At 45.2% G+C, this 24,900-nt stretch overlaps 1 protein-coding gene across 5 annotated transcripts in view; it reads right to left on the reverse strand.

Annotated features, from left to right (window-relative positions):
- Positions 1 to 21,797: 21,797 nt before the first annotated feature.
- The window catches only part of RPS6KC1 (ribosomal protein S6 kinase C1), a 92,347-nt gene continuing 89,244 nt past the window's right edge, over positions 21,798 to 24,900 (reverse strand). For 3 of the 5 annotated variants that reach the window (XM_063328479.1, XM_063328477.1, XM_063328478.1), the window contains one exon: positions 21,798 to 24,423. In XM_063328479.1, the coding sequence (XP_063184549.1) occupies positions 24,313 to 24,423 (111 nt within the window). In that variant the 3' untranslated portion in view covers positions 21,798 to 24,312. The remainder of the gene's footprint in view (positions 24,424 to 24,900) is intronic. The other 2 variants (XR_010070229.1, XR_010070230.1) reach the window with 2 other exon arrangements.

Below are 24,900 nucleotides of genomic sequence, written 5' to 3' on the forward strand. Positions count from 1 at the left end.
TACCGCCAACACGGCAGTGGAAGAAAAGCAACTGGTTAAATCCAAACAAAACAGAGGTAAGACAGATGGGAGACAGGAAAGCATCTTTAAGAGCTTGTCACTTGAGTGCACTATGCGTGGCATGAGGGTGCATTTCCACAATTGGTGTGTTTGTTTCATAATTTAGGAGTGCTCTTGGATTTGCTACTGATGCTAAGTTTTCCCATAGCAGCCTCTGCAAGTAACACTTCTGTTCTCTTCCATTGGCTAGGAGGCTCTCTGCCACCCTGGCAGGTGATGACCTTGTCTCCGTTATTCATGGCTGTGTCACTTCTCAGCTGGACTATAGTCATTTGAAATATGCAAGCACGCAGCATTCATGCTTAGAAAACTTCATTTACTGCTGCAATGCATCTCTTCAGTGACAAAGGCATATCAAACCTGGCAATGGGCCTGGCACCAGCTTCCCATGGAATTCCTAATTGAGTTCATGGTCTTCATTCTTATCATCCTCATCACATATAACACTTTGTATAAAGCTGCAGCGAAGGAAACGTTTGACAGATTCGCTCCACTAGCCCTATGAGCTCTCTGCAGAAAGAATCATACACATCTGTCCAAAGCCCTCAGCCTGTGGATTGAACATCTTCAGGGAACGCAAACCTTCAACTAACTTCCTCTCCATCATAAGGCATATTTCTCTGACTTGCATAAATAACAACAGCCGAAACACAAAACGAAGATGCTCCATATCCACTTCTCCCTTGGCAGGAAGGAGGGAGAGGGAATCGATGCATGACTGATGCACAGGTATGAGGCTTAGCATAGGGTACGGGGAGCTGGCTATTATGGGGATGAGCCACATGAGTTCACACCCCACCAGCTGACTACTGACCTCAGCCACCAACGACCCATTCCTAGGCCCCTCTCCCTGTCAAAATCTCTTTGTTTTGCTGCATGACCCCATCAGAAGGCTCTGACAAACAGTGCAGTGTCCCTTCCTGGAGGACTTTTTCCACAATGCCCGTTCCCTGTGACAGACTCTCACTCTGCAGATAGTACCAGTCCCACCAGCAAAGCCAAAGCCTGGTTGGCGTAGTACGGTTGGCTTGTCATGGCCCTGGCCCCGGCTGCGCTCTGCCTCCCAGGACAAGGTGTCTACCAGGGGGGAGCCGACATGCAAGGCACACACTTAGGTCAGCAGTCCATATTGGACCTGTCACACCGGGGAGTTAACATGCGTCCGACTGGAAGGAAACCAAATCTGTCTCACCCAGATACTAAACTGCATGCATCAGCTCTATTTTTATTGTATATATTTTCCTTGTTCAAATAAGGAATTTACGTTGGTTCTGTACCTTGCCAGCCCCTCAGCACGGCTATTATTAACTGAGAGTGTATACATTCTTCTCAGCATAGTAAACATGGTTTTAAAGTATGTTGGCAGGTCATTCGGCCTTTAAAATCACATGTTCTCTGGAGCACGAACCTTAATCCAAATAAGACTTTTTTTAATTGATTTTTCAAGTGCTGCCATATTTTTAAAGCATTGTTACAAATCCCATCTTCAAATAGTGAGCTATGGCTGAGTCCTGCAATCTAAAAAGATCACAGCTGATGACGGTAGGTCACGCTACCAGGAAGCACATGGAAATTATTTACTGTAAAAAATCTAGGAAATATGAAGATCTGCATAAGAGACGAAAGCACTTTGCTTAAGAGCAGCGTTTGCTGAAATTCACACTGATTAAATTATTGTGGCAAGAGTCACTTTTTGGAGGTTTCCTTACTCACAGCTAACTTACAAGTCACTCATAATGCGGCTATTCCTAAGTATGTCTATATTTGGGGAACTAAGTATTGTATTGCACCTTTTTTTTTGCTGTAAGTACTCTTTATCTTCAGGGAAGACTTCTACCAATGTAATGGTCAGTTAGAGTTATTTATTTTTCCAGTGTATTTGAACTAGTACAACTCCTAACGTACACCAGAATAAAAGTATTTATACAGTATGGCTCTACTTGCCTTGATTCTGTATTTGCAGTAAGAAACCACTGACACAAAGCATCTTTCTATCAGCTGAATCGTACCCACACAGTAGAGGTTGTGTTAATTTAATCAAGCCTGTGTGATCTAGGACAGATTAAGCAAAGCTTGCTTAAAATGGCTGCAGCTACCTGCTTGTGATCTTCCTTAGGGAGAGGGATCACCAAAGCCACCACCAGTCCCTGTGGCACAGGTCTCTGCTGTGAAAACCAGAGAAGCAGATACTCTTTGAACAGACCCAGTGAAAGAAGTTGGCAGAGAAGGTATAAGTCACAACAGGTTATGTTTGACCATGCATGTTTTCCAGCCCTATAAGCCCTTCTAAGATTTTGGTGAACTGATTTTTTTAAAGTTCAGCCGGAGCATTTTCAACTATTTTTGTTAGTGTGACTCACTGAAATTTCAAAATCAAATAAATGAGAGGAAAAAAAAGGACCTTTCCTTTCCAAGGTGACGAGACTCATATTGAAACTTCTGAAAGCCATAAAGTTTGACAGATACGGCCTACCCACTCAAAAGAAGAAAGAAGGATCTGGGGGAAGCAGCATTTCCTGACCTTCCCATATTCCTGCATAAGGGCCTTACCTGGCTTTATCCTCCATCAGTCTGTCGAAATCGCACCACCTCCTTCTCCTTTCTTTTCCCAAAGCCTGGAACAGCTCAGAGAATATGCGGCTGCTTCATTCTCACTATAATCATTATTATTATTTTGGTGCTGAGGCGAGGTGAGACCTCCAAAAGCACCCGGCATAGGCCATGCCTGGCCGCCCCCAGCCCTGAGGCGTCCAGAGGGGCCTCCCCTCTGCCAGGGCTGTGGCCCCCGCGGGCTGGAGACAAGCCAGCAGGTTCACCCACCCCCACCCTCCTTTTCTGAAGTTTTGGGAGGAAAGGGGAAAAACACAAACCTGAAATTACCTCAGGAGCCAATAAGCATAAATGCCACAGGGAGCTGTGTGGACGCAGGCCATTATGGCTTTAAATGTGGACTCTGGCAGGGGGCAGCTAAAACGCTCTGAGGGACAAAGTTACAGACAGAAATACATATACCGATAAGTGGCTGGTAAATTCCTTGAAAGTGGAGGATTTTCTCCTCCCGTGGATCCTGGGTGGCCTTGGTGGGAGGGTTACCTCAGCGGGCCACTGCTGTGCCCCCGGGCAGGAGGGAGAGGCATGGTGGCAGCGGCAACGGCAGGGCTCCGGCCGGCGGCGGCGGGGCTGCCTCTGAGAGAAACACCGCTTTTGGGTACAGATTGTTGTTCCTCATTTCCCTTTGTTTGCCATTGTAATCTCCGTAGTCATTCTCCTTGATAAACAAACAAGTGAAAAGATGCAATGAGGTGTAAGAATAGATTTGCACAGGGCAGACAACTGAACATTTAATTTATTTACCTCTCCTAACAGATACCTGGGGTGACATTTATTAATAAACGGCATTATCAGGTGTCTGATATGTAGCTCACAGAAATTAATTACCCAGCCCATGGTAAAACCATAACAAGCCTGCAGTGCTGTAACATTTGTGCTAATTGAAAATGAGATAAGTGCTGTGGGTGCAATTTGCATTCAATGCAGTGTATTAATTATCTTCAGTTCTCTTCATGATAAATATACCTGACTGAACCACTCTGCTAATTTACTGGGTAATAGAGTCATAAGTGGATTCCCTTAGGTGACCAGCTACAGGCATCGGGCTCTTTGCAACGTCAAGGCCTTCCTCTTTTCCAAGCACTTAAATGGCTTAGCAAACACGGTACGCTATTTCTTGCAGGCTGCCTTGGAAGTACATGGCGGCAAACTCTTTTTGCGGCCCCCACGGCTGCTCAGTACAGAATTAGGAAACAACACCCCTCAGCCCGGGACTCCTGTACTCCGTAAAGTCGAAGAGGAGGTGAGCTCGCCTCCGCCGATGGCGCGCCGCAACGTTTATGGCAGCTCCACGAGGAAAGGCCTTTCCCCCTCCCCACTCCTCATCCTCCCCTCCCATTCATTTCACAGTCAGGTTATCGTGGGATTTAATTACATTTTGTGTGAAATATAAATTAATTGACTCTTGTAATACCCATAATGATCAGGAAAATTCAGATTTAAAGATACCGTGTAGTTCCAGTAGATTAAGGCACTAATTGTTCCGCTCTCACCGACTATGATTTATGTGGGGATCAGGTTACAAAACCAATATGTGCTCGAGTTAAAGCTCTGCGGTACCATACAATTAGGACGAAAGCTTTTTGTAAATGGGCCCAATAATGCAAAAAGCTCTTCGCTAATCCTGGTCTTTTTAATTCAGAGGTCACGCATTGTCTAAGGCAACCGCTTATACTGTACACAGCCACTGTCCTTTATTCACCCTCCTCCTCTTTAGCTTGGGTATCTGAATTCGCCACTAACCTTGGACGTGCTGTTACTAATTTCAGGGTAGGTGATGGCAATGCAAGGAGATCAGGGCCAGCCCTTTGCCGTGCTGCCCCTGGAGCAGCCTGGGCACGTTGTGACTGAGAGGTGATATCTGCCTCCCCCGGCTCCCCTTCAGCTTGCAGGCTGCAGATGGGGTCAGCTTTTGGGCTCCGCTGTCAAGTAAGCGGACATCCAGGGCAGCAGACGGATGGAGGTGACAGTCACTCTCGCAGATGAAGGGGCCAGGAGGTGGTGAGCAAACACCTCAGCCCCAGGAACAGGCAGTCACGGCCCAACCGGCTGGGTGGCAGCCCTGCAGGCAGGGAGAAGGGGCAGAAGCAGAGGAGGGGGGACAGGCTCTTCTCCCCTTCATCCCGCCTACCCCACAGCCAGAGGCACTTGGTTATCTTCATGCAGCCAGGTGCTTTTCCATCATTTTGTCCTTGTCCATAGAGTGCTAAAATTATCTTAGTTTTCCCTGTTGAGCATTACCAGGACAGCTCTCCACCACTCTCCATCAACTACAGGATACCCAATATTGTGAACGTGTGCTCACAGGGCAGGAGGAGGCATTGGATGGGCATGCAGTCAGTGTGCCAGAGCAACTAAAAGGTGAGAAAGATCCATTCAATACCAGAAGAATCAGTTTGCTTTTTCAAAAGAGCGTCTTAGGGCAAAAAAGCTGAAATTTCCCTTTTAAAACAGTGAAGGCTCTCCAAGGTCTTACTCTGTTTCTAAGCACATCAGCTGCAAATACAAGTTAGTTTCCCAAAACATTTTGTGTGGCTGCCCAAATACTCTTTGCTTCTTGCGTTTGGTCAATTTAATACAAAAGGAGCACCGTAACATGATAGAGCTATTTTTAACATGCTGATATGATCTGTGCCAGAGACCTTAGCAGTGACATCTACAAAGGCATCAACTGTACCTCCCCAGCCCTTTTCTCATTTTCTGGTAAGGAATTCTTTGGAAAGATAAAACCAAAGAAATCTTGTTTCTTAGAAAACTGGAGGAGGGGGGTAGGCTAGCAGTAGCATTTGGTCCAAATGACAGTCAAAATCAGAATTCTTATTTTTCCCATTCAGTGGGCAGAGGGAAGGAAAACCTGGTGGAATAGGCAGTTCTCCCAACCCAAAGCTTTCCTGAAATAGTTACATTGCTACAAGGACAGCAGGGCCTACCTGATGAAGAAGGATCTTGTAATGGCAGTGTACTGGAGTGGCTCCTCAGCCCAGAGCGAGGACAGGGTTATCCCACCCAAACCAGAGCTGTCTGACCCCGTTGACATCTGGAAACAAGCAGGTATGGGGCAACATGCACTGCAGCCACCTTTGCTTTGCCATCCACTCCTTTTCATCCCCGAGGCCCAAGCTGGGCTCCTCTCAGCTGTAACTCCCCACATGGGCTATAAATTATTTTTCTAAAGGAAGAAAAAGCCCAGTGAGGTGGGGGAGCCACAGCATATCTGCAGTGCTCAAGGACCCCCAGCACAGATGACCGAGCTGCATCCCTAGCTAAAGGTGTCGCAACACCTGCATCTCTCACCGCCACGCAGCCCACCAGCAGCTTCAGCAGTGTCGCAGCCCATCCTGGTGCCAGGGGGGCGGCTGCTGCGGTGTGCTGCAGGGGTGTCAGTGTCCCCACCCCTTGGGAAAATGGGACACCGCAGAGCGCAGACACGCAGCTTGCCCAGAGGTGCCCCGCAGGCTGAGGCAGGGCTAAAGCAAAACCCTGCGCTCCTGCATCCTGGTTTTGTGCTTCATGTATCAGACCCCACCACCTTTGCACAAGTGCAGTGGATAAAACACTTTCCTGTTTCAGCAAAGCCAGCACTGCATTAGAATAGGACGTGAGGTGCAATAGAAAAAGTGGGGGGAGAAACATGAACAAAAAAGTCTTAACTTTTTGCGTGAAGCACACATTTGCTAAATAGAAACCTAATGGCATTATTGTAGCTAAAAACAGAGACTTGAAAATGCTGTATACATTATTATGCTCATTATCTACCAACTGCAAGAATGCTGTGCTAAAACTAACTCAAAACACCTCAGGTAAGGTAATTGCTACTAATGGATTTGAAGTGTACAAAATTGAGCATTATTACACAGACATCACATTCTCGACTTGGTGAAGCTGTTGGATATTGTAGTTACCAGCTCACTCATCTCTCGATCAGGGAGAGATTTGAGGAAAAGGGCAAGCTCTCTTTCATTCAGCACTGGAAGGAAAATTCAACAACACAATATTACAGCAGCCTGTTTGTACCTCTGTGGTTAAGATGGGGTCAGTGCTTGCTTTCTAAACCACTGCTTCAGAAAAACATCTACAAAAATTTGCTCCAGAAGTAAATGTCTCGGGAAAGATCTGAGAGTAAACTTTGCATTTGTAAACTTTTGCAACTGGTAGGTCTAAAGGAAAGAATGGGACAGGAGCCTGCAAAATTATTGTAAATGAGGGGAGCCATGAGTCCAAGTGACATATTCTGATGCAAATTAAGGCCTGGCTCTTCGAGATATCTTAAGGCACTATAAAGCCCTGCTGCCTAAAGACAGAAGACAGAAAATGATCTTCATAGACCCCCTCCTACACAGGGGGATGCCTGCAGGTCAATGACTGCAAATGTGAACTTTGTCAAAGCCCAGGTTTGTTTGAAACAAGAAATTTGATTAACCTACTTGAAAAATCCCATATAACAAAATATATCTAACACATTTAGTTTGCTTGATACCTTTCAGGGTGGACAGGATTAATTTTTTTAAAATGAATGACTATGGATAAAGATCCGTGATTCCAAACACCAGTTTAACTGTTTGTAGCTACATCAGCAGCCTCCAGGTTATCCTCAAAACAAGTGGCTCCCAGGAGTTTTGATCTCTTTCATGAAAACTAAAAATAAACTCTACCAGAGCAAATGCTTTTCTAATCTTTGAGAAGTTAGGATAAGGTCATTTCTTATCTTAGTTACAACACCAAAGCTACGAATTTGTGTTTGGATAAAATTATGTAAACTATTATCATTTCAGTTAATATGTAGAAAGAGTATGTGGCCAGTACCTAACAAGTTTCAGTTCCTTCTGATTATCTTGGGGGAAAGAAATTAAAAAGGCCGTGTATGAACGGGATTAAAGCAGTCTCTATCCCAGTAAAGAAAGCACAAAGAAATTTGAACTCACAGCTGCAGCCGAAGGCAATGGGAGCTGTGCTTTGAACAGATAACAAGCTAAGTCCTCTGAAAAATCAGACCATACATCTCAGATTGGGAACTTAAAATTAGTGAATACTTTTGTACTTAATCTCTTTCTGCCTCAGTTCTTCATCATGAAATGGGGATAATGCTACCACCCAATGCCTCACTGCAGTGCAGTGAAAATAAGTTCATTAATGTTTATGAAACATTCAGTTACCATAGTGATGAGTTCTATAGAAAAGCCCATGTGGAAATTAATATTTCTGTCTTCAGAGCAGGGTTTGAATAGAACACATTTAGTAAGGCCTGGGGCCACACAATGAGGAGAAAAGAAAACAGTAAATAACTTGCCATTGAAAAATAAAAACAATAATCAAATCAAAGTGGCCTGTTAAATGAAATAATTTTTTAATAGAAATTTTTCATTTTGGTAAAAATGTTGTTAAAAAAATCCAAGGTTTTTTTTGCTTTGAACTTTCACTCCTCTAGTTTTCTGCTTTCGTCTTGCTAGCATGGGGGAGAGGGGTTCACCATTTCAGAGCCACTGTCAAAACTAGAACACCCCCCCCCTTTTTTTTTTTCTTTCAAGTTGTTTTGCAGTCAAAAATGTGGTCTTTCCCTTAGGAGAGAACATTTGCCAAAAAGCAAGGAAGAAAAATCTGAATTCTCCATCAGAATACACCTGCCTTTCATTGAAATAGATTATTCAGGGCTTTCTCCCTCTTCTCTGCTTTACTCTTTGCTCTTTTATACATTTCTGCCATTGCATCCAATAGAAATACAGTGGGAGAGTCTTCTGTAGCAGCTTTATTTTCATTTGGTGACTATGCTCTTCTCTGAAAAAAGAAGTTTTGAAATGTTACAGAATGACAACATTGAGGTGGGAAGAATAAACTACTGGAATTATTTATTGAGTTCATGTATTGATTTGATACCAAGGCTGGGTTGCTTACCTGCTTTTTCTTTCTGATGAGTAACACTGTTGTCCTGTTAATTACCAGTTATTTTAAAACTATTATTAACAGTTTTTCAATATAGAATAATAGAAATAATATATTTCTAATGTTCCTTTAATAGGAAGCAGAGGATCCTGTTCACTCATGCTGAACTTCCACAAAAGAGAAACCCCATGGTGCGTGGCTACAATTGCCATGAAACCCTGGTTAGCCTTGCTTAGCCTTACCGGGGGGTGCCTCTGCCCCCCCTTGTTAGCACAGGGCGACGCTCCTAACGTACATGTACAAGCTGCGGAGCTTGGCCTGGGAGCCAGCACTCCCGGCAAAAGACGATATTTCTAGTTAAGCACAGTGTCAAATGGGCTCGTGCAATCCACAGTCCCAAAATCCTGTTAAGACCAAGACATTAACAGGATTTTGAAAACAATAAATAAATATTTTAAAACCCATAAATTTTAACAACAGTTCAAGCAGATCTAGTTAAAGCCTTTCAACTAAACAAAGGTAAGACGGGTATAATCTTTTACATTTCAAGCCAAAGTCTGAAACTAATTGGACTTTGCAGGAAACTCCACCTACAAGAAAATTATTTCATGGTTCTTTATTATACAGATGCAATTCTCAGGCAGGCCTGGTGCTGAAAACCAGTGAAGAACAGGCGCTCGATTCGGTGAATGCGGATTTTATTTCAGAACACCTACACTTCTGCACGGCACCTCAGGCTAAGGAAACGGCAGCATCGCTAGTGCTGTGTTCTTGCTGGGACATGCCAGGAGAGAAAGAGCAGCCGTGCCTGGACCTTCAGCATCTTATTGCAGGGGGTGGCCTTGCCCCACAGGCAAGGACCAAACGAGCCCACAGCTATAAGCTTGCCCCTTTGCGACAGAAAATAATGCTGGCCTTTTTCACAAACTTCAGGAAACTTCCCCAGGCTGACAGAAGCGTTAATGTTTTCCCTTAGGAAAAGCTCTTCTAAGCCGAGGAAGCCTAATTATGAGACCTGCAGTCTGCTACACAGAGCTCTTGTACCCAGAAATGATGTGAGGGACAATTGCCAGGACTAAACATTTAACGCATCAACAGGTGTTACATGTTATGCATCAATGAGGTGTACATCACTGAAACATAAAGACCTAGCAAGCCGGCAGCACAACTATCAACCAGAACAACACAGCCATAAAATCCTAATTAGACTCATACACTTGTTATGGACATTTTTATTTATTGACATGGTCAAATTAACAGGCAGCAGCATTTTATTTTAATGATAGCCTTGAAATCAGCCCAGGAAGAAAGTTAGCATTAACATCCAGATACTGCATGCCATCCACATTTAGCCACATGAACGTATATTTTAAAATAATAATTAAATGTTGTCACCCTAATTATGTTACCTTGAGCAGGTGAGAGAAACCAAGTTCTTTATCAATGCGTATCTTGTTTGTTCTATTCCCCAGCTGTACAGAAAAACCACCCAGCAGCAGAACTTCAGCCAGCTTCATAGTTTTACGCGCGCACAGCCACGGGCCTGATCCCTGCCTGCTGGAAGGAGCAAATTCAGGCAAGTGCCAGGAATAAATAGCTTTTATCAGAACACGGCCAGCCGGGGTTTATCTAAAAGTGCCCACAAGTTTGTGAGCAAGATTGGTTGCCCCAGAGGAAAAGTATACTTATTTATATACTTCCAAAAAGCAGTTGCTTTACTGAATGAATTATAAGTTGTGGCTATAAAGATTTGTGTCCATCACCGCGGAGTGGCAGACTCCTGTAAAGCAGACAAGATGCAGTTGCCATTAAATACTGGCGCTAGCTTGGCCACGCAACAGTTTACAAGGCAGGGGGGAATATCTCAGCATGTTTATTGTTGGAGGGGGGAATTTAGACGGCCAGCCTAATCGTTCCTTGAGATAGGTAAAGAGAAAGGAATTGGGCAGCAGTACGGTTAGCAACTGGGTTAGAGAAAGCACACAGAGCAAAGGAGAATAAAAAGCATTTTGCAAGGTATTTTAAGCAAGTTTGCATTTCACTGAAAATCGTAGAAGTTCTTTGGAAATGACGCACTTTTGGAAATTAAATCATTGCTTCATGCATATAAAACGTACTCAGTGTAGGTGCCTTCACAAACCAGATTCCCCATTTTAAAACTTCTCTTTTATCCACCTTAAACAAGAATATTCCAGAAATTGCAAAGGAAAACTGGGAAATGATCTGTGTGTAATAGCTGAACCAAGCAAATTGCATATTTTGCATGAATTACTATAATGTGCTCTGCTTGTTGGTAATTTCCGTTGTATACAAAGGATCACAGTTGCAAAAAGTACCAACATCCAACATTCAAAAGTGATTCAGGAGTCTAATTTCATAGTCCAAAATGCTGGGACACTTAAAAAATACAGCTTGAAATCATAGTTCACTTCATCAAGCTATAAAGTTTCACACTAAATCCTGCTCCGTAGCTTGGATATGAGTTGAAAACTGGAGAAAGAGAAAAGCACTTTTAGGGGTTTCCTTGGTTCTGTTGACTTGGCACTTACACATATGTGTGTGGATAAACCCACCTGAATCTGTGTGTTTTTAAAAAAAACAAACAAACAAAAAAAAACAACAGCGAAAGAACCAGAAAAGCAATTTTCACTTCAATTTTCACTGAAAGATTTTGGTTTCTTTGGGGAAGAGCAGGCCTGCAAGCTTACGTGAAAAAATGTTTTGCACAGCATTTTTAATTAAAAAAAAAAAAAAAAAAAAAAAAGTTGAAGGTGGGAGAAGGATCCAATCTCTGCCCGTGAGGGAGAAGGGGGAGGGCAGGGTGGGCATCTCGGGCTGCAGCCGCAGGTGTGAGACAGGGCACGGGGCAGGCAGAGCAGCTGCCCCCCCTCTGCGGGGGGCTAAATTACTGTCCCCAGAGATCTTCCCTGTCCTGGCCAAGTCAGGGTACAATTTTATAGCCTTTCTTCAAGTGATAGCAATATCTGGGGGGAGGGCCAAAAATGGGGGGGGGGAAGGCAGTTTCCAGTATTTGTCATTATTATAGGTTATATATACAGGAAGAAAGTTAATTAAGCTTTAAAAAATCCATCACACATCAATGGGTGCATTTTAATGAGTACAAAAAGTTGAGGTGTTTACTGCCAATTAAAGTGGTTTTTAAATAAGCATTAATTAACACAGAAATTCAGAAGAAAGTTATACCTTGTCAAAGAAAGGCCAGTGCAGGCTATGCCCACTTCTGCTCCCATTCATACTCAGATAGTAATTACCACCAACCCTATATTTTCCATAATAATGAGGAGAGGCTGTCATGGCTGTCAAACAAAAACAAAACAAAAAAAAAAAAAAGGTAGTGCACAAAAATACCCTCAAACTGAAGTAAACTTTTTTTTAGCGCCGAAGCCAGAGGAGACGGCAGCGTGGAGCAAGGCAGGGAGTGGGGCAGTCAGACGGCCACACCACGGGCAGCTGCCCACGCACGGCCCCTTCCCGGGGAGCACAGACCTGGCTGCATGGGGGGAAGCCTCCCCAAACTGGGGTTACGGCCTCCATCCGGCTGAAGAAAGACCAAAGAAAAGCCAAGGAACAAGCAGTTTCATCCCTAGGGCTTCACCTCGTGGAGGAGCTGGCTCTCCTGTGAAAGCCCGAGGAGCTGGGTTTTTTCCACAAGCAAATGCTGCCAGATTCACTCCCTGCTTCCCAAAGTCGGGTCAAAGCAATCACTGAAAATAAGTTCAGTTTGCATGTGCACTTCCAGCTGGTGCAACTGGTGACATGGAAAGCGGTTTGGGCAGCGCTCCTCCATTCTTTAAGGTATTCTTAACAATTTGTTGGGAGTTTCAGCTGTATTTCAACTAGTGTCAGTCCCTGAGCGGGGAGCAAAGGGAGCAAATTCTCCCATCACTAATCAGTTACATCTTTAAATATCTTAGGAAATATCTTATCCCTCCCCTAATGTGCATCTTAGGTGCCAAATAAGATTTTTAAACTGCCTTACTGAGAATGGATTCTCTCCTCAGTTCCCCAGCTGCGGAGAAACAAGAACCGTGCTGCCTTTTCAGACGACAGGAGAAACGAGTCCCGTTCCCAGTACCCTAACAAGTTTCGGACAAATCTTCAGTGCAGTGTGTTTCAAGTGAATTAAAACAAAAAGAAACATAGAGAAGAAGGATCTAGATACGCACAGACTCCTGTTCTTCATGTCCCTGTCCCCTGGCAGGTCGTTCGCGTGAGTTGTGTCACTCAGAGAGTGCGCGGTGTATTTCTTGTGCCTATCGGGCAGTATCTGGGTGCCTTTTTCCTATACCATGTCCTCAGGCGATATCTGCAGCGAAATAAAAGGAGAACATTAAAGCCTAGGGAAGCTTTGTTGAACTTCGCTGGACAGGGCCTTCAGATCTTGCACTAATCTTTCTAACATATCCGATGGGGCTTGAGAGGAATATTTTATTGCTAGAAATAGTTGAGCGATTACTTCAGAGAAAGGACGGACGTAACACAAAAGAGTTTCCAAGTACCGACAGGAAGGAGTGTTGCTCATGCGAAATTCCACATTAGGCGCTACAATAATAATAAAAAACCCACCGGCCCTTGTGATGTCTGAACTCCCCGACACTGATATATGGAGAGGGGAACAGAGGAGGAAAAAGACAGAGAGAGCAAAGCAAATATGCCGGGATGCTTACGAGCAGAATACAGGAGCCAAGTGTCACAAGTTGACCCTTTGTGTTTGCACTGAAATTTGACCAGTCCAGGCAAAATTCCTTTCGCGGTTTATACCTGGTTTGATTTTTGTTGATAATGGCTATTTCTTACAGCGTTGTGACATTTAATGCCGTTTAATCAAGACTTCAGAGAAGGAGTTACAATTTTAATCACTAAAAAAAAATCCATTGTTACACATTTATGTTTTCCTTAGATGGATTTGACCCAGCTCTGATTAAGGGCTGTAATACATAAGCGTTGTGCGTACAGAGGCACAGCAGGAATACAGCTTGCTTCATAACAAATGAGCTGCGCACACCCAAGGAAAACGCTCGCTCCCTGATGACTGCAGAAGAGCCCTGGCCCGTCCCATGCGAGAAAACCCCTCAGGCTTCCCGGCAGCAGAGCTGCACATGGCGGCGATATCGGTGGCCTCCTCGGGGTGCTTGTGGCTGCGGTCACCTGCTGCTCAGCTGGTGATCAGCTAGATCTGCTGTACGTCGTCTTCAGACTCCCACCACAGAGACACCCAGACACCAGCACATTCAGGTGTTTCATCATTCAGGAACAAGGAAAACAAGTGAGAAAACTGTGGTGGATATAAATCATCTGCAACTTACTTATTACAGTGAGTATGGCACCGGGCGTGAAGCTTCATTACTGTGAAGCACCTAAAAAGCACCTATTTAGGTGTGTATCAAGCACCTAAAGAAGAGATTGAAGTGCCAATCGCATCACGATCAATAGTACCAAAGACCGAGGCTTCGGCCCTGTTTTTTCAGGCCCTCTGACATGAGGCTATTTGAACTGTCAGTGCTCTGAGGTTGGGGATGCTCCTTCCTTCAGGCTTGCATACAGGTTGTACAAGATCACAACATGAAGACAAAATAGTGGTATCTCCCTGAACACAGAGCAGACTTTTTTCTCTCATCCACCAGCCCTGTGGCTTGGTGTCTTTCTCTGGTAGGTCCACGTCATGATGGTTGGGATGGGGACCATGCCAGCCCCACTGCTGGCAAGAATCATTGGTGTTTTGGTTTTTATACCAAAATCCTGTTTAAAAAAAAAAAACAGTGGTGACAACAGACACATTACCAACAGCAGGGTTGAAAGGTGGAAACCTGAAGAAACCCGACCTACTTTCAGCCACCTTCTGGAAGCTCTACTGACTCTGCTCTGAAGGTGGACTCCAAATTCAGCCGACTGTGCCGGATTTCTGCGCTTACCTCTCTTCAGTCCCCAAAAAAGGCTAACATCTCTGTTGTTCTTTGCGGCTGTCATGAACTTAACAATTATTTAAGTGGCCAATTGATCTATTTTATTAATTATATGTAAAGATAAGTTGTTATTCCTCTTATAATGATGAAAGATGAAGGGCAGAAGGAAGGTTTTGTTGAAAAAGACCTCTAGCTGAATGTTGGCTTGTGTCCTGAGCCAAAAGAGTTTGTATTGTTTCCAAAGCTCTTAATTATATTCAGAATGTTGGGGGTTTTTTTAATATTTCATATTCATCTGGAAGTATTTTCATTAGCCACATAAACTTGTGCAGCTCTTGGGCCTCAACATACAAGCTATGGGTAGGTACTAAAAAGAAGGGAACATGTTTTTAAAACGCTTGAATGGAATGAAAGCCAAAATTCCTGCAGCAAACCGTCCTTTCAGTGGGTAGGAGGCAAGTCAAAACCCTTGAAAAAAGACCGAAAAATAACTGAGAGTCAGAATTGCCGTCACATGAATTATAAAAATAACATTGAATAAATTACATGGTTAATAATTGGAAAACTCCCCAAAAGCATATGTAGGGAGGGAGGAGGAAAAGGCGATTCCCTTGGAACTAATGTAGGGACTGTCCAGGCTTGAAGGCTTCGACTGAGGCTTCCTGGCCTGGTCAATAGGCAAAGCGCTGTGCCATACCCCAAAGACTGTATACTTACGTTGGGTTTTTTTTTTTTTTAGTTAAATCTGTTCAAAAAAGTACCTGTATGCTCTGAAATCAATGGGAGCCTGATTTCATCCACGTGCTGATCTCTACGTCCCTATCAGAGATAGCTGGCCACCCTAAGTGTCCTTCCATAGGATACGCAGGATTTTTCACAAGTGTGCATCACACAAGCGTGAATCTTCATTATAACTAATGTCTTGCACTGACATCAGTACTTCAAAATAAAAACGGCGGATAGCATTGGCCTTCCCTGCGCCTATTAGGAAACTGATAATAAGTCTCAAAAACCAGCAGCACTGTCAGGTTCAGCTCCAGCAGCAGTTACAGCCTTAGGAGAGACACCTTGTCCCTTGCCAACATCTTCATGCATCCACAGCCTTATGAAAGAAACGTCCATCTCATTCACTGCCACATAAACACACGGTAACCAATCTCTCTAAACACTGATTTGACATTTTGGTTTCAAGTTTTTGTCCAACTAAACAATAGGTTCCTATTTCATTCAGGCCTTCTCTTTTGGTCAACCCTCAATACTATACCTTTTGCTTAAAAAATTACCTGCACACCCGAAGCATTGTAAAAGAACCACAGAGACACTATAGCGTAAAGTAGGTCTGAAGAAAGTCTCAAAAGACATCTTTTTTTTTTTTTCTTTCCCATTGACTGTGTGGCAGGAGTCCTGACTTACACCACCCTCTCCCTATTTAAGTGACAAAGGTCAATTCAAAATTTCCAAAACGGAAACAAATCTTTAATTTTAGATACTATATTTACAGAGATGAGGCCAACAACGTGACAGGATCGTACGCTGGTATGAAGGCGGATATGGTTGTGCAACAGGAGGGAGGTCAAAAAGCCACCCCTCCAGCTACAGACAGGAGGCAACCGGTAGCACAGGTTCCATGCCCCCGTGCCAGAAAAGCCAAACCAAAACACACAGCCTCACGTGCCCCCGTGCACGTGCTCCAAACCAAGGTGTGGGACCCCTAAATGGGCCGTGATGCTGCTGGGGACATACCGCAGACAGGACCTAAGTTCTGCCAAGAGATCTGTTACCTGTATCGTAAGGCCAGCTTGCCAGATTTTTTTATTTGAAAAACAAAAATGACACCTCTTTTTAGAGAAAAAAAAATATGAATTAACCACAATAAATAAAAAAAAAAAATAGAGTACTATATTTCTAAGAGAGTCTGAATAACAAGATGCCCTGAAAATCTCACGTGCAACAGCTCTGAGCATTTACAGGCTTCTCATGCGCTGTATTGTAAACCAGCAGCTCATTCTTCTCAGAGCTTCAGAGGTAAGAGCGCACAAATGATTAAACAAGCAGGTTTAACTGTCTTGCACTGACGAGGAATTTGTCAACATGGGCTCAGTATTTATGCGGATCTGCAGCAAATACTGTACGGCTGCAGGAGTCAAACAGCTGTCTGTCAATAAAGCTATTCTCCTCGCTGGAACATAATAGCACAGACTCAACATGACCCTCAGAGGCCTCTTTAAGCTGCCTGGCTGTCTCCTCCTTCCCCATCCCTCCAGAGTCCTTCACCAGCAAGAGCTGAATTAAAAGGGAGAAAAAAAAAAAAACAAAACAAGAAAAAAAAAACCACCAACAAACCAAACCCACGCACGTATTAGAATCTTTTCTATCCATCTTAATATTAAAAGCGACTTAACCCAGGGCAAGCCTGCCTACATGGGCGACCCGGAGCTAAAGCAAAGTTAGGGAAAGACAGCTTTGATTCACGGCACGTGAAGGGCTACCGACAATCCCTTTTAATAGAGCTTGCAACATTAATGTAGCCGGAGCCACATGCGACACCCATTAGGGCCAGGGAGAGCTCCCACGCATATATTTCAAGGAAGCAGTAGATTCCCCGGTCCCAGAAGCTGTCTTCATTACAAAAGTCTAATATATCAGAAGAGAGAGAAAAGCTCGGCTTTTAGAATGCATTTTTTATTATTCAGCCTTCAGTGGAAATGTCACCTTTCTAAAGCAAGCTGTTATCATGTGTTTCCCATGCCAAACACATGGCCTCTAAGGAGAGGGTTTTATCTCTACATTTTTAGTGATTTGTATTTCTCTTTCAAGGAGCTCCATGCCTTAAGGCACCCCAAACGCTCACAGCACAAGAAGGTAAGGTTACACGAGATGCTGCCGAAGAGGACAAAAAAAAAAAAAAAAAAAAAAAAATATAACAGGGCCGGGAGTCAGCGCAGCTTCCGATGGCAAGCCACCCTACCAGATAATTCCCCTCCTTTAGTAGATTTAATTATTATCCGTTTCCTTGGTCGGGACCATATTCTCAAAGAAGCAGGGCGCCCATCAAGCGCCGCCGCCGCATGACAGGCTGCGGCGCAGCCAGCACCACTGCCCTGGCGCCTGCCAACCAGCCAGATGCTGCCACATATTGGCATCTGGGGCCTGGAAAAGCAACCGTGCTCTCCGTTTGGCGGCGGATCCTGACCCCAACGACTGAAGGAGACAAAAGGAGGATAGACGGGAGAGGGGGGTGGAAATCTCTTCTGACAATTTCACTGGTAAAGATTTAGACAAAAACCTATTGTTTAACCACTCTCAAATGAATAAGTTTCGGAGGGGGCGAAAAAAGCCCCGCACCCGGCATGTTCTAAATGCTGTCAGAGTCCAGGGTGCAAGGACAAGGGGTTATTTATGAAAAGAAATAATGAGGAAACCAGATGCCTGCCTTTCTCAGCCCTCTGTGCTCCGGTCACCCTCACGGGGCATGTGCAGCGCTGCTCATCAAAGACTTCTCAGCCTTAAAACGAAGGGCAGGCGATAACTAACTCTTCCCATCTCTGTTACTTAGCAAAATGCCCTCCCTATTTTACAGGGAGGCTCACGCAGTCCAACAGTGGCACAGCAAAGGCTGAGGGAGAAGAGTTGCCGACCTCACCCCGTCCAGGGACAGCAACGGGACAGCCATGTTAAGTGCACCCGCCACAATAGCATATAATAAAAAAAAAAAAAAAAAATAGCCTATTTCTCTAACGCTGAGGCTGAAACTACGCAGTTATGCTTAAAAGTAGGAAAGTAAATAAGCTCTCCATACCTGTTTTCATGAAATTGTCTTCTCTCTGTAATTGAAGGGCAAACTCCTGACCCCAGCAAAGTCAATGGGAAAACTCCTGGTGATGTTAATGGGGCCGGGACTTCACACCCTGCACTTACTTTACCCTAGAAAGCCGATTAGTCCAGGACTCTCTGCAGTGTCACAGAGGTGCCTACAAGGAGCTGGAGCAGCCCAGGTCCTTCTCAGGGGAACTCACCTCTTGCTTCGCCTTACTGGGTCTCAGCTTTGCTGGGCCTGGCAGACACCATGAGAGACCAGGGGCAGGTCATGGGGGACTTCCCTGAGGTCAAAGCGGGTGTGAGGCTGGAAAGGAAGGATCCCAAGGAGGCAGAGTAGCGGGGAAGGATGTTTAAAAAAAAAAAAAAAAATTAAAAAAATCTGGAGAAAGGATAAATGCCACTTGGCTCATGGTCCACATCGTTGAAGAAGCTCTTCTCCATGCCTGGTTCGTAAAGGAAGATTATGAGCTGGAAAATGTCAGACCACAGTGCACAGGCAAGTCAGCAAGTGGAGCGTAGCTAGCTAGCGCCGTGCTCTAAATCATGGCACCGCACCGGCCTCCACCACTCGTGGAGGCTCCTTCCTCGTTATCCCACCACGGCGCAGGGCGCCATAAAACTCTTGTTATTCACACGCTGCTGGGGTAAGCAATTTCCTAACCTTTTTACAACCCTCGTGCTTTAATTTTGTGGGAGTAATTCTCTCCCTTTGTTTTCATCGGTACATGGGGATAACAGCTGCATCTAATAATCCACTCCTGGGTCCCAGCGTTTTGGGGTGACATTTCAGAACCAAAGGCACAGAAAGATCAAGAAAATCTGTGACTGGGGCTGAAGGATGTAACACAGGACATGGATGGAGATGGCTGGGAAAACCTAGAAAACACCCCAGGGATAAATGGCTCAGCTCATGGAAAGGGGTGGGAAAAACTGCTAGAGGTGAGGTCGTACGGAGGCAAAACAGCTCTGTCTCCAGGGCAAAGCAAAACGAGGTTAGCAAGGCTTTGCTGAGGAGGACCGCTGACCCCCACAACATCTGCTCTTTCCCTGGCTGGCCCATCTTTATCCAGCTCCACCACTTGCCAATTGGCTTGTCTAGCTTATTGCCCCCAGAAGGACTTTTCCCAAACTTGCCAACCTTAGGATCTCAGCAGCGAAGCATCAAGGCGACCGCCCACAGCCTTCCCAAGAGGACGCTAATTCCCTGCTGCCCGGCATTGCACGCTTCCCCAGCCCTCCCGCCCATCACAGTGCCACTGCAGCCCTCTGGCAGCAGCTCTAATCCCTCCTGATGGGTCCCTGGGCCAAGAAGATGGAGACAGAGCTGCCTTTGGAGAAGGAGAGCCTCTGGTCTGCCAAGAGGTGGTGAGGTCCTGTTGGGGCAGCACATTAAGCCATGACCCACTGCCGGGAGTTCCAAGCATCCTCTCTGCTGCACCCGGCAGCGGGGGCGCAGGAGATGGCACTGCACAGCACAAGCAGGAGGTGGGACCACCTCCACCGCAGAAGTTGAGATTTCCTTGAGGACACCGCACCTTTGGACCAGGGCTCCCTGTCTTTGTTCCTGCAGATGGCTCAGGCAGCGACCAGCCCTGGGGTGCAGGAGACGGCTGTGCGCTGCCAGTCTCAAACCACTGCTGCCAGCAGCAGCTGCTCGGCACCTTTTAAGCAGGTCCCATTCTCCCTCTGGGAGTTGGCTCTGACACCCCTTCCCAAACTGCAGCTGGAGCTGCACAAGGCGCCCTGTCCTGGGGGGCTGCCTGAGCCTCTCACGCACACCCCATGCCCCCACTGCCAGCTTCCCCACTGCTCTTCAGCCAAGTCCCCCCCTCACCTCACACCAGCAGAAGCTGCATGGTCCAGCCCTGTAGAGGAGATCACACAGGAAGTCCTTACAGCCACAGGGTGGCCAAAGCCCCAAGCCTGGTCTGGTCCTCACAGCACCCCAGCCTGCCATTTGTTGGTGGTACACGCTAAATAACAACCTTAAACATACACGGTGCCACGTACCGCTGCAGAGCGAGAGCCCGCGGGAGGTCTGGCCTGCCGTGCCGTGCAGGAGGCCACTAGGCAGAAGCATGGTGGACAGCAACAAAGGGACAGGTCACAAGAAGGGCCTCTCCTTAAGCATCTCCGCACCCTGAACATGCCGTGCAGCGAGGACAGGCAGTCCTGAGGTAACGCGATGCTGAGGTGAGGGAAGGGGCAGCGTTTAAACGGCCACTGCAGCAGAGAGACAAAGAAATCCCATCCATCCAACCCCTCAGACCCTGTCAAAAAGCTGCGGGGCTCCGATTTGAAAGCCACTTGCGGCTCCCAGGAGACACACGGAGCTGAGGGCCAGCTGCGAGAGCTGCTCTTCAGCCACAGACGCCGCTGAGTGGCAGAGGACTTTGGGGTGCTCAGCCATAGACTCGCCGGCACACACTGGGGCCGGGTAAAGGCCCCCTCAGGCACTGCGTGGGGCCAGGCAGCAGCCAGCAACCAGAGTTCAGCTCACAGCAAAGCCCATGCAGAAAGCACAAACCCGAAGAAATCAACAAATGTACTTTTTAATTTTATTGCTAAAATCCCTACCATAAATCTCACCAGAGAGGAAGTTTCTGTTTCTCCAGCTTCCTACTCAGTGTCCTTGAGAAAACAAATGACACCACACTCAAAAAATAAAAAAAAATCCCATAGCGGTTTACTTCGCACTTCCCTGTACCTTGTTATGCTGAGTGCTTCATTTAGAGAAGGCTGACCTCCCCAGCCTTCTTCATCCCAGTGCCCTTCGCTGCGGGGACACACCAAGGAACAGGTTTAGCACTGGAGAGAGGAGCCGGGTGGATGTTCCAGCGCAGGTAACCCTGCCGACTCAGCATCCCAGAGGTGCACCGAGAGTCAGCGTGACAGTGACTGCTGTCTGAGAGGTGATTTTCACAGGAGATATAGGACCTCTGCTACAAGCACAGCCGCTGTGAATACAGCCATTAAAAGCAAACAAAGTTATGCCCCTTGTATTTCATCAGATGCAATTTCTTCTGTAGGTCTGGGCAGGAGCCCACAACAATTCTACCCAATGCAAACCTTCAAAGGTCTTGTCTCCCAGTTTTTCTTAGTAGGACACAGAAAAACAGAGTGGTTCAACAGGGTACAATGAATTACCACTATGAGATGTCCTAAGCGTGTTATCTGCCTTGCCTGAACACACACAGGAGAATAGGAAAATCTATAAGCTTATTTTACTGTGTTTTACATGGACTCTCGCTAATTCCTGTGAACAAAATGGCACTGATTTGTTTTGCTATCAGCCATTAGGTGTAACAGAAGGAAGGTGGAATGGACTTTGCACTACTTAGCAATCAGCAAAATAAAGATGTGTGCCACAGGACTTCATAAGAGGCAACAAAAAGAAGATACCTAGAACACTTTCAATTTGTAAAAGCCAAGGACAAAAAGCATCGATGAGGTAGGAAGGATTGTCTTCAAGAACTAAATGTAAAGTTCAGAAACCCAGGGTCTGAATTAGGCTTGACAGGTTTTGTTTATTAAAGGAATACATGTAAACACCAATACAACATAATACACGTTAAAGGAAAAAAACCAAAAGATAGAAGCAGAATTTTTTTTGTGCAACTAACTCCAGACTGCACTTCCCTTACCAAAACCATTACGTGAGTCAGCGGTAAGGTTACAAAAACCAGTGGCACCTCAAAGGCTCAGTTCTGGCAAGCCATATTGCCAAGTGCCCCACTCCTTCCAATCTCCGTGATCTAGATTTCCTCACTACTAACATACTTGAAAAAGAAATATCTGTGTCATTGACTAAACCAAGTGCTTTGCAGTGAGTGACTGGTCCTCTGGTTTCTGCTAGAACAGCGTTTTCCTCCTGCTGCTCGCAGAAACCAGCTTGTGCTCCTGTGCTACCTTATCCTACCTTTACTTGCAACTGGCACACGGGCACAACCTGGACAAGAGAGCATTTTAAGGTAACATGGAAAATTTTTAATTTCTTTTACAGTTATCGCCAGGCAAATGCAACGGGTCAGATCAACCCAGGCAACAACTTTATCTGGTGGCCGGGCTAGAGAGCCCCAGGGATGGAGTCAGGTGGCCGAGGGAAGGGAGGCTTCCCTTGAGCAACGAGCCCTCTCCAAAGTCACAGCCAGGGCAGTGCTGGAAGGAAGCTCTGGATCAGCTTGGTCTCCGCATTAGAGATTTCCGACCCGCTCGGCGCAGGAAGTTGTTCCTGTGGCTCACCTGAGGGAGTTCCTGTTATGAAGCCAGAGGGTGGTAGGTTGAAACACAGTTTCTGCGAGTGATGTAATCTTGGACAGCACTCCGTAGGCAGTGATACTAGTGACCTGGTTACAACCTGCGGTGTTGTTACAGCCCCTCTGCTGGCCTGGTGATCACAAGAAAGGGAAGAAAGAAAAAAAAGAGGGGAGTGGAATAATTTAAAAAGGAAAAAAAAAGTTTCCAGATTTCCTTTGTTTAAGTGAAGCATTTTCCTTTTCCACTTTATTTGAATACACCGACCTGGTGTCTAACAGATGGAGACTGTGCAGATGCACTTTTGGGAGTGCCCATAAAATACACTGCTAAAATACAAATGGAGCGATACTTTTTTTTTCTTTTTTGAGTTGTAAATTCAATAATCATTGCTGTCACCTCACTTTCCCAAAGGAATTTGCCCTTTGTTCTCCGGATAAAGCTGGGGAGAAGAAGAAAAAGGAAAAAAAAAAAAAAAAGGGAAAAAAAAAAGAGTGAGAGCGAAGGGAACATTTAGGAAAAAACCCACAGATTCATAATCTGTACAAGCATCGCAGCGTACGGCATTTGTACGTCAGGAGCCCATACAAGCATGGCTGCTCAGCAGCAACAGCAGCGCCCAGCAAAATATTCTGCATGTCTTATATTCTTCTCCCGTTCTCCAGACCTTTCTAACAAACAAACAGGTCAGCTAATTGGCTCACGCCCAAGTCTTACCCACTAGGGTTTGCTCAGAGATGTCACTTAGTCATTTGGCATGAGCAAATCCCAGGCTTCTTCCTGTTCGAGCAGCAGAGTGGGTGAAGGCTTTCTTTGATTTATTAAGACTATTAACAAACAGGAGAGTTCCGAAGCTTCCTCAAGCAGAAGAGCACGAGCAGAAAGGTTTTTTCCTGAAGTAGCAGCTAAAAATAGGACACTTAGAGGAAGTAAAGTTCATTAAGTGATAAAGTGGTGGCTGCAATAATGAGCAGAGTTTTTCCTTTCTTAATCTATACATTTATTTATGTAGCAGTACGTTTTCTTACTCCTTATTAGAGTGCTAAAGGAGCGTTTATCCAGCTGAGGAAACAAAGATTTCCCTTTCTGTAGTGACTTTAACATGTAGCTCATCAAATACAAGGGAGTCAGGAGTTTTAAACAGACATTGCCAGCCAACAAAAGTACAACGTTTGACAGCATTATTTGCCTTTTATATGCTCTTTCCACAGTGGGATATGATATGCCATTTTCAAGACACATTCCACAGTATTATGTAACAGCTTTCTTAATTTTTAATGGATATATTATTTTCAATGTGTCAACTTTTGCATAAAGCATTTTAGTATTTTATTCAGCATATACCATTAATAAATTATTTGCTCCTTCCTCCCCCCACCCCCCCCAGAGCTGCACTTAGCATAGGGAAATGGGCTATTGACACTATAAAGATACTTTCAACTGGCACAGTCTATAGACACTTCCATCATCAGACAAAGCACCAGGAGCACGTTCCAGTTTCTACTGGCAGCGCTAAACGTGCTGCCCAGGAGTTTCATCAAAACCCACCCTTTGGTGAAAAGACAAACACGTAGCAACAAGTTGCTGTAAAAATAAGCTAGCACCCTGTACAACCAGTGATTCCTGTTAAAAGTGGCCTGATTGCTCCAACGTCCTTTAGTCATCGCGTCCAAATAGTTTGGGACATCCAAAGGAAGCAAGTCAGGGTGCTTCTGTGCCAGAGAAACTTGTCCACTTGACCTGAGTTTGTTCAGAGGGCACACATCTCTCATCTCAGCAGATCTGCCCATTCTATAAGGGCAAAAAACGGATGAGATTTGATGTCTTCCACACCAGCAACGCCAGCACCAAGACGCTCCGCAGGATTAAACTGCAAAAGCTTGATATAAAAAGAAAAAAAATATATATGATTCAGTGAGTAAGAACAAAAACAACTGCTTAAAAGTTCCAGAAAGGTCTAAGGTAAGGGACATCCTACCGTTTTCACGCTCTATGAATTACTTTCAAGAGTGCGAAAGCATACTTGAAATTCCTAAAATCCAGTAAATGGAAGAAGACTTTCCTTTCCTTGAGTCTCAGTGGTACAGTCTTCAGAGCCTACTGATCACAGCATGCAATTCCCTGAAGCACTGCACATGGGGACTTCATTTTAAGTGTAACCTCATTTTAAAAAAAATAGAGAGCAGCAGTCAGAGCCTGCATCGGTAGGACTCTGGACACTGCATCTGCTTCATGTTAACCTTTGCTCATACCACTGTACAGTGGTCTGTAACTTTCCGTTTCATAAACTGTGAGCTGGTCCTAAAACATCAGGATAAAAAAAAAAAAAAAAAAAAAAAAGAAAAGTTGTAGAGAG

Source organism: Chroicocephalus ridibundus, chromosome 3 (genome assembly GCF_963924245.1).
Source record: "Chroicocephalus ridibundus chromosome 3, bChrRid1.1, whole genome shotgun sequence".
In the NCBI taxonomy this organism is placed as follows: domain Eukaryota; kingdom Metazoa; phylum Chordata; class Aves; order Charadriiformes; family Laridae; genus Chroicocephalus; species Chroicocephalus ridibundus.